The sequence below is a fragment of the Hipposideros armiger genome, unplaced genomic scaffold (genome assembly GCF_001890085.2).
Source record: "Hipposideros armiger isolate ML-2016 unplaced genomic scaffold, ASM189008v1 scaffold_41, whole genome shotgun sequence".
Taxonomy (NCBI): Eukaryota; Metazoa; Chordata; class Mammalia; order Chiroptera; family Hipposideridae; genus Hipposideros; species Hipposideros armiger.
The window spans coordinates 5,083,875-5,099,099 of NW_017731391.1; the positions used below are offsets into that span (position 1 = coordinate 5,083,875).

General features: G+C 35.4%; 1 protein-coding gene across 1 annotated transcript in view; it reads right to left on the reverse strand.

The window, feature by feature from the left end:
* Window positions 1–15,225, reverse strand: part of ADGB (androglobin) — a 155,746-nt gene that overhangs the window by 94,613 nt on the left and 45,908 nt on the right. The window contains exons 9-12 of the mRNA XM_019638918.1: window positions 14,415–14,543; window positions 12,373–12,467; window positions 8,077–8,251; window positions 5,182–5,272 (exon numbers count right to left, since the gene is read on the reverse strand). Of these exons, the coding sequence (XP_019494463.1) occupies window positions 5,182–5,272; window positions 8,077–8,251; window positions 12,373–12,467; window positions 14,415–14,543 (490 nt within the window). The remainder of the gene's footprint in view (window positions 1–5,181; window positions 5,273–8,076; window positions 8,252–12,372; window positions 12,468–14,414; window positions 14,544–15,225) is intronic.

A 15,225-nucleotide genomic window follows, 5' to 3' on the forward strand; every position in this document is an offset into this window, starting at 1 on the left:
TTCCTCAGTCCAGTTGTGGAGGACGCCGCCCCACCGGCCCAAGTTGGCACCATCACTGCGCTCCTCCCTGGAGAGGCAGATCAGTCGCCGGCCTCTGGACGGCCGCTCACTGCGGCTGCTGGCCGCTCACGCTGGCTGCTGGCTACACACGGTAGCCCATGGCAACCCACTGCCCACAGGGACTGCAGCCCACGCCGCCGCCAGCGACCCACGGCAGCCCAGCTCCAGGTCGAGCCGCCGTTCAGCATCCTAGCTGCGGAGGGCAGTGTTCACTGGCCCTCATATGCGGGATCCGAACCGGGGCCCTCTGACATCCCAAGCGAGTTCTTAACCATCGCGCCACTCGGCCGGCCCATAGCCCTCCCAATTTTTAATGGTCACACTCAGGTGTGGGACCGGCCCATTCCGAATCTCTATTCCTCCTACCAGGCTCGAGGTGGCTTCTCCTGTATGTAGTTGTAGGGCTTCGGTTCAGTTAGACTTCTGGCGACTCTCAATAATGGTTGTTCTGTGGTTTAGTTGTAATTGATGTGGTACTGAAAGGAGGTGAGCAGAGCATTTACCTACTCTGCCATCTTGACCGGAAATCCTACATCCACGTGTTCTTAATTTCAGTTACCGTATTCCTTATTTCTAGAATTTTTGTTTGATTTCTTAAAACTGTTTTACATACTATTAGTTATTTTTATATTTTTCCATCTTTATTGAGTGATACTTGAAGTACAATTAACCACATAGATTCAAAGTGTAAATTTTATAATCTTTGATATATTTATATTTCCATGTATTAGTTATCTATGGCTGCATAACAAATTAAAACAATTTTAATGATAATCATCATATCCTCAACTCATATCGCCCACTATTCCCTCTTATTATTGCTATTTGTGGACTTTTTGGTCACTTCTCAGAACTCATTAAAAACTATAGACCCAAGATCATAGTCCTTCTAAATACTCTATTGTCATAGTCAAATATTGGCAAATTGGGATTCCTTCTCCTCCTCCTCTTCCTCCCCCTTCTTTTCATTGTCGTTGTTGTTATATTTAGTTCTTTCTCTCTCTCTCTCTCTCTAAAAGCGACAAACTTCATCTCCCAAGCTTCTATGACAATCACCTGGTTTTGTGATTTAATTATCAGGCAATAACCAAAAACATTCACAAGTGCTAATGTTTAAGTAAAAGAAAATACCTTTTGTTCTAAAACAGTAACCAAAACTGTAACATCAGATATTTAGGCCTTATTTTAACCAATTCAAAATTTATCTTAACTATTTATAAGTATAAAGTAGAACCTAAAAATGTTGTTTTGCTATAATCACTGCATTGACACAAGCTTTAGTACATTTGTCACCAAAGCATAAATTTCTATTTATGAAATGAAATTTTTTGAAAAGGTTGAAATGTCTTAACTATCATACTAGGACAACAAAATTCAATAGGAATTTTTAATAGGACAAGGAATATTCCACCTAGTTATATAATAAAAATGGGTTAGATTTTCTCATGTTAATTTATAAATAGAAATATATTTATAGATCAACTAATTTAGAGGTCAACTAATAAAAACTAATGTAATATAATAACTGTCATAATAAAAACTATGATTATAAGCAGATTACTTAATCATTCCTTTTAATATTTATACAAAATTTATGCAATGATGAAAATGTCTTTTTTAGAATATTTGACTATTGAGAACTTAAAATATGGTTTGTTCCTCTAAAGAATTTATTTTAAAATTTTTATTAATATTAATTCACTTAATTATATTTAGTGATATAGCCACATGTGCCTAGTGGCTACTATATTAGATAAAACATAGTAAAAAATACTGAATAACTTAGATGCCTCAAAATATTTTAATTTCAATTAATATTTACTGATCATCTATTATATCCAAGGTACTATTTAAATATTAAAGTATTACAGTATAGATGCAAAGCCCATATGTAATCCTTGAGGTCCCCATTCTAATTATACATAAGCCATTAACTCATTTAAAAAATTGATGATATTTCTCATTGCACCCAGAAATTTAGGGGCAAATTTTGAGGAGGCAAGGTTATTAGAATCAGACAACATTGAGCACTGATAAAGAAATCATTAGAACTGTGAAAGAAAAACTAAAACCACAACTAAACCAGTCAAACAAACACATTCCAGACCAGGCCAGTAGTCCAGGGTCATTGAGTGTTAGGGTGAGTATAGTTTCTTGAAGTTCCTCTAATATAAGAAGAGAGTAGAGCAATAATGTTCAGTATAATTCATCTAGGAAACGTAGAAGCTTTGAGTATGCTCTACTTAGGAAGAAACAGCATTTTTAGTATATTCATAACATACATTACAAGTCATTGACATAATACAACTTTTTCCCAAATTAATGACAACAATGATAACATTTTATTTCATTTATAAATTACAGCATCAGTTAGAATTCTTTGTGTCCCAAATGGCAAAAAGTCTACTTTGTGGTAGAATTAATTGAAAAAAAAGCTACATTGGCTTTTATAACTGAGAAGTTGAACAGGATTGAAAATTAACTTACACAAAATTCTATTACCTATCTAGAAACCTAGTAAGAAAAAAAAAAAAAGAATACAGTGGGGCATATAATTGTTGTGAAATATTTGAAGACCTGACATGTAGAAAGGGAATGAAGAACTGAGCCATATTATTTTAACAGCTTCACAGATTATTCCTTTTAGGGGAAGAACTGTATTCATCTAGGAAACATCTGGTCAGAACACGTTACTTGCTAGATAACGGAGTGAGGGAAGGAAAAGCGGTATGTGCCTTGAGGACACAGTCTGTGAGAAGGCAGCACAAAACCAAACTGAAGGGCTAGCCTGCTCTCTGAATAGGAACTAAAGGCAAGGCAGGAGCCCAAAGAGAACAGAGAAGAGACTACCGAACGTGGCGAGAAGGTTGGAGACTATGATAATTGTGGTCAATGGATATTTACAATAGTTTAGTAGCTGAATGATTTAAAAGCAAGAGTGTGTTGGGCCGGCCAAGTGGCGCATTGGTTAATAACTGGCTTGGGATGCCAGAGGGCCCCGGTTCAGATCCCATATATGAGGGCCAGTGACACTGCCCTCTACAGCTAAGATGCTGAACAACAGCTCGACCTGGAGCTGGACTGCCGTGGGTCGCTGGCGACGGCGTAGGCTGCAGCCCCTGCTGCAGTGGGTTGCCATAAGCTACCATGTGTAGCCGGCAGCCAGCGTGAGCAGCCAGCAGCCACCTTGAGTGGCCGTCCAGAAGCCAGCGACTGATCTGCCTCACCTGGGAAGAGCGCAATGATGGTGCCAGCTTGGGCCAGTGAAGCGACAGCCTCCACAACTAGACTGAAGAACAAAACAATAGCAACTTTTCTGTTCCCCTTCCCCCGGCTCCCCAATAAAATCTTTAAAACAAAATAAAAATAAAAAAAAAACATAAAAGCAGGTGTGTAATATTTTCTTTTAATTAATTGTGTTGCTCAAATATGACCAAAATATAATGCCTCCCTCAATCTATCCATACTTTCCATGAAACCATTAGAACAATCTGCTATAGGGACAAATAATTTGGGTGTTTTCCTTGTTGTTTTGGGTTTGTTTGTTTGGTTGGTTTTAAGGAATGGGAAATAGAGAGGCATCAAGGTAAAGTGAGTTCTGGGTCCAGCTGGGTAAGGAACAGAGAGGAGAGAATAGCCATGGGAGGTGAAATGCAAATGAGGAGGCAGCAGAAGCAGGAAATCACAACCAGAGACACACATTCATTTCAAGATAACAGGCTGAATATAAATTTATTGTATTGTATGGTGACGACCTCCCTCCTACAATTCCACTAGGGTCTCAGAAGAAATAAAAATAAATGAAAACACAATCATGCAGAACAGGCAAAATAGAGATGCCATGATGAGAACGGTAATACATCCCTTAGAGACAGACAAGAATAGATTGATGGCAAAACCCAGGAAAGCAGAGAACCCAAAATCTCATTAGGACAACAACACTAACAACAACAAATGGCCATCTGAAATCTGTGAGGTTACCCTGAAGCCTCTCTGATGAATCTTAAATTAAAAGCAGCAGAGGCTAGGGAAAGACATAGGCTATGGGCATTGCAGCAAGAAATGATGGAAAGGGCAGGTGAGCTAACTATCCAGTCACCTTCACGGCAACTGACTCCAACTGTTGGCCTCAGATAAAACTTGCACTGTGGCTCTGAAATGCATGTTTAAATTGGAAGATTATCAAAGGGTGATGGGAGAAGACCAGCACGGCAGGCCCTCAAACACTTCTACCAGGAAGATGAGGAGCCATGATATCCGGAGGGAGAACCACATGTATCACAGGGTGATGGCAAGTTCTTCCATCTCCTGCACAATCAGTGACATCAGGACTCCTCTATTCAGGGTTCTAAGTGTTTCTGCAAAATAGGTTCTTTGAGGTACAATCATAGAATTTGGGACATACCTTGGTCATGGCAATTATTACGTTTTATTGTAATTATTTACTAATACATTCAGCTTCCCTAGAAGCTGTCATCTATGTGGGACAAGATAAGGGCATTCTCTTTCTACTTTCAAGTGAAATACAGTGCCTTGTTGTATTCATTCTCTAGAGTTGCCTGGGCTGCTTAAACAATAGCAATTTATTTTCTCAGAAATCTGGAAGTTGGCAGCCTGAGAGCAGAGTGCCAGCATGGTCAGTTTCTAGTGAGGACTCTCTTCCTGGCTTGCAGGCAGCTGCCCTTTCACTGTGTGCCCACGTGGCCTTTCCTCAGTGGATGGAGACAGAGCATGTACTCTGTCTCTTCTTATGAGGACACTAATCTTAAGATCTTACTTAACTGCACTTACTTCCTTAGAGGCTCTATTGCCAAATACAGCCACACTGGGTTTAGGGCTTCGACATATGAATTTTAGTGGGGCACATTCAACCCATAACGCTCACACATAAAATGTTAGCAAAATATGGTTTGTCAATTAAGTGGATTAGTGAAATTATAAGCTATACAAGATCAAGGAAATATCCTTTAATAAGTTTTATGCATACAGTTAACCTTTTTATTAAATGGAAGCTCTTCAAATGCTCCCATTGAGTGTCATTTTTAACCATACAAACCACAAAATACTTTTTTTTTTTTTGAGAGCAAGACGCGTTTGTGGGAAAGGATGTTATTTACTTACGTTTCTGTTGGAATTGTAAATGGAGTCATTCTATAATTCAAAAATGGACTTGATATCTCAAGAAACTGTACAGGCTTCTTTATTATTAATTCTAAAAAAGGACAGGAAGTGTGATGTACTTTTTTTTTTTATCTTCTAAGATTACATGCAGAACTTAACATTTAATGCTGTACTAATTATATCACTATTTACCCAGCAAATTTCAATAGAGCTAACCAGGAATGTCCTAGAATACATAAGAGCTTTGTTTTTTAATTGAAAAGGCTTTATAGATCATGCCAATGTGAGATTTCTTTAGCTTATTCCTCAGTTGCTTTTCAGATTTACAGCGTGAAACAGTGAATTCTCAATGGAGACTGTTAGCAGCGTCTTCTGGAGTTATTAGTTGGTATTTGCTGCTCTTTCAAGTACAGGAATCACTTTCTATAAAAGTATTTCACTAAAAATTGTATTCTCTTAGTTAACCTCTACCACACAATTGCTCAGCACGTGAGGCGGAAACGTGGACTAATACATGGAGATAGTAGTGGAAGAACGGACATGTAACAAGCAAAGTCAAGGTCGTGTTTAAAAAAGACAGCAGTAGGTCAAGAAAGGACATGTGGCTATTCCTAATGGAGTCTGAAACTAATCTAGAAGTAAGAAATTCTCAGTGGAAATGGGCCACAGCCCTTGCACTCACATGGTGAACCCTGAAATTAAACATTAGGGAGGGCTATTTTAACAAAAGCTCCTGCTATGGTGGGAAGGGTGCCCACTGACAGAAAAAATGAGGCTCTGACACATGCACACGACTTTTCTGTGCTTGCCCCGTGGTAACTCTAAAATGATCTCTTTCTTCATTTTCTATTAATTTTCACTTTAAATATTAAACCCAATAGAGAGAAGAAAGATACTCATGTCCTGAGCCTCAGGGTAGGACACTGCAATTATGGAAACCCACCAATCTTTAGATTTTCTTCCCCAGTTTACAAAAGCAATCACCCACATAGAATTATGCAATGATCAGTAGTGAAAGCAGAAAATACCTGCACATTCACCGTTTTTCCTTTCATTCATCAATTCCTTGGTGAATGAACTGGTTTTAATTGTGGCTCCATGCATTTAACTAAAATATTGCATTTAAAATATTGTCTTTCCTTTTTAACTGTCATATGGCACTTTTGGGCACCATCAGCCCATTGCAGAAACACAAGGAATGTAAAGAAATGACTGAAACAATCAATCAGCGGGGAGAGAGGCAGATAGGCCAGAAAAATAACAACAAAAAATGACCATTTCTCTTCTCCACCCAAACCAGATATTTCTTTAATCTGTGTTCTTTTCTGGTAAGGAAAAAAAAAAACCAAAAACATTTTGTGCTGGAGAAATCTTTGCTACCAGCTGTACTGGTTGTATCAATGTAGGCAGAAAGCAAATGTGAAGAAAACGACATGATTAAGAGTTGTGATTTATTTATTTTTAATTGTGGAAATTATGGTTGGAAGTAGAAGGCAGGGAATATGTATGTATTTCAATATGTGTGGCTATTGCAGTTTTAGGATCCTGAGTATCACTGAGACTTATGTATTAATATTACACTGTTACCAAGATATGGTAACAAAGTCGCCTACAGTGAAGGATCAGCAACACTAGACTCGGTAGCAGGAGCCACACCAAGCATCACCAATAGGGGTATGAGCCATGGTGCAGGGGCCCAAATGCTTGAAGCACATTTGTAAGCATCACAGCAATGCCTTCTATAAACTGGTGCTAGGTATGTTCATTGTGGCTTTGCTTTCATTGTTCATTCAGGTGACAGGTTTGTGAACACAACTGCTAATGCAATAACCTCTAGAACATGATGTACTATTGCTGAATGAATACACTTAGACAATAATGAGGTATTAGAAAAGACAAAGGGAGAAAATGCAAAAGCAAGGAAATGAACACAAAAATGCTGTTGTTATTAAACATAATTGAAGTTTTTTGGATATATATATATATATATATATATATATATATATATATATTCCATAGCACTTCAGGTTTTTATCATCCTTCATTAAAAACTGCAAATGCTAAAGTAACTATGGAAAGGCTATATATGTTAAAACATATACAAATGATGAGTTATTCTCCTAGAACGCAATTTTTAAATTACCAGTGTTCCTTTTTTTAATCCTATCTTGTGCTCCTACTTTAAAATTGATTTTTTATTTATGGGCTCATGCATTTCTTCTCTTGCCACCTTGGTCTCTCTCCCATTCAAACTTGGTGCTCATGGGAAAAGGAGTAAGAATGAAGACTCGTAGAGAAAAATATTGAAGGAGGAAAGAGTTAGACATGAATCATGAGGAATTTAGAAATGAACTGAGAGAATAAGAGCAAAGTGGGAACAGGTCCCCCCGTGTGAAATCTGTTTCTTTCTGAGGCTAACTGCCATTCATTAAGTGGCTATATGACCATGTAACACAGGAGGCAGTCGAGGGCGGAAGTTCTATTCCTACAGGCGTTCTAAACAGAAATCCGTTCATTGAAAGATCATGTTACTCAGGGCATCCTAGAATGATTTCCATATTAGAAATTCACTCCAGTGGCTTCACATATGCTATTTAAGGTTCCGTGTTATATTTATTACAAACCACTTTTACACCATCATAATAATCACAATGCCATCATCCAATGAATGGCCTTGATATAGTTGGTCAGCTTAGACACGAACCAAACTGCACAACTTCTGAGATGTGGAGAATTAATCCTTTAAAGATATAAAATCTAGACATAAAATTAAAGGAAGGCTTTCGGTGTAATGTTGGGTGGATTGCCTTGATATACATCTTTCATTACCAATGAAATTATTAGAACTTCACATAGAGAAACATTAGGGAGATTTTCAGACAACATGAACCATACCTTGAGCTTCATCTGTTATAACAGTTTCTTTTTTTTGACGAAAGAGTTTCCAGGGAGGCACGGGCGCTGGTTTGGGTGGAGCTACAAGAGGGCAAGACCTGGTTCTGGTCACCAGCACAGGATGGCTACAAATGTGGGACAGGCCATATTCTCGCAGCTTCTCAGCCGAGGTGGACTAAAAGGTGGACGGTAGGTGTCAAAGAATTCTTGCAATTGTTTCATGCATGTAAAATAGTACTTTTTGTCATCATAAAAACACTATTACCATGATGGAGATGTAGTGGTAATAAAGAAAAGAAAAGAACCACTCATATTTCTACCTCTCTTAGCATAAGCACTAGTATCATTTGTATTTCTTTCCATCTTTTACTTTTTCTAGGGCCTCATTTTGTTATATACAAATGAGGGACTAGGCCAATAAGCTACTTTTAAGTGCTAAGAGTTTAAGATTCTATGAGTATTGCAAAAACCAGCCCATCAGTTTGGGTCTAGAATTAATCAATCATTATTTTTATAGGTCAAAACTTGGATACAAATACTTAATATGTAAAGTCTTTTTTTGTTAGTTTTTGTGGGTTGTTTTTTGTTTTTTTTTTTAAATCACCAGCAGTTGCTACATAATGTTAAAAAAATCCACTGCATTTAGTGGGTCAGGTCAACAAGGTGATAAGTTGATTGCCTTAGCTACAGTGTATGCCTCATCCCCAAACAGCAGCTCCCCCGCAGGAAATCCCCGTGGCCACTCCTGACAATGGAGCTGTTCATAGAAGGACCCAGAACAGAGGCCGCCCTCTATCCTGCAAAACCAGGCAGTCTCCATGCACATGCTTCCCATATTCCTCTGTTGAGATCTCCTGAAGCCACTTGGCTTTGGAACAGTTCAGAATAATACTTAAGCAGAACTTCGGTTACTGATTGATGCCTACAATGTGGCATAAGAAATCAGGAAGTACGTGAAAGTTAAAGGAAGCAATACTGTAGTCACATTCTGATGTTCACAGTCTAAATGTTGAAATATTTAAAGTAAAATAAACTATTAGCTACATTAAAGGCAGTTTCACCAAAACTGTGTCTCTTCCTAGTGATTTTGCATCATTGATTGCAATGCTTGAAAATATAAATTTATAAAGCTGTCATTGGGACCAGAAACCCACCTATCAACTTATTCCAAATTATTGCTTCAGCTATCAATAGAACATGCCCAGCTCTTGTGACTATTTCTCTATAGTTCAATCTATACTTCAGGGAAGCACAAAATAGGAAGGGGTATCTGTGAGACACGACAGTTCTTCCTGAATTCAGGGATTAATGAATCATTGCAATAATTAATTAGTAATTGTAAGAAGGAGTTCATTGGTGCTCTATTGATGAGCCATTTAAATGTGTGTAAATATTCAAAATAAAAAGTGATTTGATGTTTGACTTTTAAAGACCTAATTAAAAAGTAGGTGAAATCGCCACATCCCCTTTATCCTTTTTGTGGGTGTTAGTAATTTACTGGAAAAAAAAATCAGAAACTATGAAATTATGCCTTAGAGTGACCTAAAAAAATTATTTTTTGTAGATGTTCTAAAGTCTAAACCTTTTTTCTACAACTTTAGCCCTGTCAAATTTTTGAAGTTTTTCAACACTTGAAAGTAATCTTTTTCATGAGAATTTATAGTAGAATTTATGGATGTTATTCAGTAAGAAAATGTTTCAGTTATAATAACAAAAAGTACATCACTATAAAATTTACATTTAAATAACATCCCAAATAGATGTCATAGTCAAAGTAGTATTTGTAAGCTGAATATTTTCAAGATAGTTTACTATCCATAAAATTTGGTACATATCTTAATTTCTTCTTACAATTGCAACCAAAGTTGTAGTCTACTTACTTTCTTTTTCTGAGCTGCCAAGCATTAAAAAATAAAACAATTTAAAGCATTTTGAAAATGTAAGGTATTGTGTCAAATGATTAAGTACCTATTGTATTGTTTGAATAGTCCACACAAGTACTAGCCTGATTTAAGGTATGTAAGCCAATTTCTCATACTTCATTTTATTTCCAACACACTACACAATATTTCTGAATGATGAAAAGTAATACTATTAACAATAGTTACAGTTTGATGTTTAGAAACTTTGTTAAAGGATCTCAAGTTTCCTTAGATTCAAGTTAGGGAGAGGAATTTAGAATAATGAGGCATTTTAGTGAAATGCTGAGTAGGCACTTAATAAATATTTTAAAATAATTCATGTGTGAAGACTTAAATCTGAAGTTCTCTTGCCCATAAGACCCTTTCATTCCTTTCCCCCATCCCACCTCAAACATTCTAAAAGTAGGGGTTTGAGGAGGAGGGAGAGGCTTTTTTAGAACTCCCAGATCACCTATTCGAATAAAAATAAAACCATATTGAACACCCAAGAGCAGGAGGATGGGAGGATGTGGAGTAATTCATGACACCTTTTCCTTCCCAAGTTTTGTTGTTTTTCTTGTGTACTGGACCAAGTTTTTAAATACATGTAAAGTATTGACTTTATTTTACATGTTGGTCTTTGGAGCTATAATTTTTAGCAGTGCACTCCATTTAACAAAATCCCACTAAAACGAATTTGTTTTCTGTAGATTTATCTTTAAAGCGTCATATCTCCATTATATTTTAATTTTTACCAGGAGAACTGTTGTAGATCATCCTAATAGCTAATGTAAAAGAATCAGCAAGCAAATTAGGGAGAACGTGACACTATAGGCAGTTCATTACAGCCTTGAAGTTCATTTAATTACCATTACAGACACTGGGCAAATTCAAATTCCTGAGCCTCAGGGCCCCTTAAGCTATTGTTAACTTCACTCAGAGGATTTATAATCTTCTTTATGTCGAATCGCTCCCACATCTCAGGCTGCCTGTAAGACTTCTCCCCTTGCAATCCATTCAACCTTCAACCTATAGTAGTTCCCTGAAACCAGTGGGTTCACTTTCACCTTCAAATTTTCCAACACAAGTTTCCCTCTGCTTGCTAACGTGTACTATGTAGTGAGGCCTACCAAGCATTTGTACAGACTTTTTTCCTTGTCATTATTCCCTGGCAGTATAACAACTATTTGCATAATATTTACATAGGATTAGTTGTTATAAGTAATCTAGAGATGATTTAAAATATGCAGGAGGATATGTGGAGGTTATATGCAAATCCTACACCATTTAATTTAAGGGATTTGAGCATCTGCGGATGTTGGTATTCGTGGGGGGTCTTGGAACCAATTCCTTGTGGGTACTAAAGATAACTGTATACCACTGCACTTCTAGTCTTATACTTTAATGTAATGAATGCAGAACATATGGAATTCTAGAAATAAAGCACTAGATATCTAAAAGCCTTCCAAAGGGTTAGGATTCAATAAGCCCCAAATGCAATAGGTTGTTTCTAAATTGCAGAGTAATCTGATGGTCTTTACTCTTTTTAAGGGAAGGATAAAAATGATTTTTATGTCCAAGAACAAAAGATGCCTTAAAAAATATAGGAAACCCATACATCCCATGCGACTACTAAACGTTACTTTGCCAACTATTTAAAATCATAGAAAAATGTTAATGGTACAGTGTCAAGTGAAAAAGTTGGTTTCCAAAAAGAACATTAAATTTAATTCCACTGTGTAAAAAAATACACATATGTACACACACCACATGCATAGAAGAAATAATCGAAGGATCTATACCAAAATGTTAGCATTGCCTATGCCGAGGTACTTATACTATAAATATTTTAGTTTCACTCCCTTTATTGTATGTATTTCCTAAACTTTGTACAAGTTATCAGATTTATAAGAAAAAAGCAGTTAACCTTTTTTGTGTGTATTACTTTAAGATACAAGGTGGTTATAGCAGTGGTTTACCAGCTCTGGATGTGAGCTCATTAAATTATATATTAAGAAAATGTATACAATCTATTTATGGAAAGGTGATTCATTATTATTTAGAAATGAGGTACATGATTCTTACTAAAATATACAATTTATATGTTTTTCTTTTGCTTATAATGAAAGGAATTGATAGAATATATGACTACTTTCTTTAAAGATGGGATTATTGCAGTCATCGAAGATAATTCTGAATGTTCCAAGACCCTGTGTTCAAATGCCTAATTTTAAAGATAAGAAGACTGAAATTCAGTAATAAAATTTTAATTCAATTCTGGTATTCCTTCTATCACAAGAAGTAATCACACACACACACACACACACACACACACACACACACACACGCACGCACTCCATAAATGGTACTGCGTTTCCTGGCCTTGAGTACTTACCATCTTCTCTAATGAAAATATCTTCTTTTCAAACAAATAGAGAGGTGTAAAGGTAGCATATACCACCATGTAAGGGGTCAGTACTGCTGAAGAACCTGAAAAACAAACATATATTGTGTCATGAAAATCCTAGCCAAAATGAGTCTGCCAGTAGGTCATCTCAGACTGTTCAAATTCCTTAATGAATATTAGGATGGAATAAAAAGTGAATTTGAATTAAAGATAATTCCTTATCTTTGCTGGTAAAAAATGGGTAAATGATTCTAAATGTATTTAATAAATGCTAAATCTCAAATGTGCATCTATTTTATAGAATATCTCATTAATTTTACCTTCATAATAGTATCATTTAACTGCTTTAAAAATCACTTTTATTTCACTATAAAAGTGTTATCACATAAACTTACTAGTCATCAGTCAATGTGGCTTAGAATGGTCTACAAATGATGATGTTCAAAGTAGTGATTTTAACATTGAGACATTTCATAGATAAAAATCTTTATTTTGAATTTAAAGAAGTCCAGGAGTTTCTGTGTCATTTCAAGAAGAAATAAAACATAAATAAATTAATCCCTCCATGAAGAAAGAAAACATAAGTAACTTAGTTTAGAATGCCTAATGCTTGTAGAATTTGCTTCTGAGCTTCTCTTATTTGTTCATGTGTTCCTTAGCATCCTGGATATTACGATATTTGATTCAGGATCCTTTTGTCCTTGAAAGGATTCTGGCCAAAATAATAGAATTTATTCTTTTTTTATTGCCTTTATTTTTAATTAAAAAGTTTTGCTTTATTCTTTTACAAATTCAAGCACTTATAATTAACTGTATTAGATATGTTTCTTGAAGAATAGTATCTTTAAAGCCACAAAATATAAATTAGATATGAGCCCAGGATCTATCTAGGCTTGACTAAGATGTAAAACATGACAAAGTTATAAAAACATACTTTTACATTTCAAAATCAAACTTTGTGTATTTTTCATGGAGCAGAGATCTGAACCCAGGAAGTTTTGCTCCAAAGCCTAAACTCTAAATTACATTCTGTGTCTTCAGACTGATCTTAACTGTGAGTTTGGTAGAAAAAAAGACATTGTTACCTTTATTTTCACAAAGAAAGAAACTTAGAGAAAGGTTTAGTCATTTTCACAACGATAAATGATGAGTAACTTTGGCAAAGTTATGTCATCCACTATCGAAAAAGATTGCTTAAGGCATTCAATACAAGAAAACAATTTTTAATAAAGAATTAAAAATATAATGACAGTGACTCTTTTTTCTACCAAATCACCAGACATGTTTCTACAAAAATAAAAAGCCATAATTATTAAAATGTCCTCACGAAAAACACAACAATGTATTAAGAAAGAAGACAAAATGAAAAAAAATAACTAGATAAAGCACAATGCTGGAGGAAAATGGGTGTGTTTTCAACCATGTAATAAATGGTGGACTGAGAATTATAACCTACATTCTGGAAACACTAAGATGGATGACCCAATGTTAGGACTATAAAGTCTTAAAGAAAGATAATGTATAAAATACATATTATATAGTCTTAAAAGTATTATGTTATATATAATTTACTCATACAAAAGACATATACTGATATCTATGCTAATATATATTATATTATATGCTAATATATACACTTATATAAATATATTTATGTTTTGTATAATTATATATTAATATCTGTGTATATTATATGGAATATATGACAATATACTATATTTATATAGTACAATATATATTTTATAATATGCTAATATATAATATGTTTGTTAGTATATGTTCTCCCTCATATAAACACTTCTCCTGTGACTGCTGCACCATAGGAACTTGGACAACCTTGGCTTCTGTCACATATGCGGGACCTTGCTCTATAATATCCATACCCACCTGAGGGCCTAACAATTATGGGCAACCTTAAGCAAGCTTATTTAGATATGTCAAAACAGGAGATATATTTCTAGGCTCCAAAAATTTCCAAAGTTTTAGGAAACAGCTAAAATAGTTGTTATTCTATGAGATTGAGATCTTACAGTCTGACAGAGACTGCAGGGAGTATTGTACATCTGATGAGGGTCTTGAACCGTGAAGTGACCATTTGAATTTTTCCTTTTCTCCGTCTTTGCTCCTCTTCTTCCCAACGTCTTTTGCGTCTGCTTTCTCTAATATATTTAAAAATATAATAAATCTTTTAGGTATAAAACCTCAAACTACATTTCTTATTCAGTCATTGTGTTAAAAACAAGCCAAAAATATAGCATTATTTAAATGTAAAACAGTAGCTACAAGTTTCCCAAAACTCTACTCACCTCTAATTAGAAACATTAAAGTAAAGCAAGACAAAATTTTGAAAATTGATGTGCATTGTGAAAGACCTGCAGCATTATTTTTTATTGACTACACATGATTTTATGTAAAATAGAGATGATCATTTGAATATGATTTATGCATATACAATTATAGTGTCAGCCTAATTTTCTCATTTTAAAAACAAAACCCAAAGAATAACAAAGCATATATTTAAAGTTGAGTCCTAAATATGGAGCCCTTTCAGATCTTTCTTATTTGGGCCTCCATCTCAAGGAAATAGAGTTTGCTGTTTTCAGAATATCTTCTGGTGGAAACTGGATGCCAAACCAACATCTTTTTGCCAGCATGACTTGTGTAGTCAAACCCTGTACACAGATCTACCTGTACCATTTGAATTTTCATTCATATTTATGAAACATGTTTTCCTTCACCGTAAAAAAAAATCCTCCAAGACTTTTTTTATTCCCTAATGAAGCTCATTAAATTTGGAAATAAAATTCAGATTTCTGCCATTTCATTCTTTCATCATCTGCT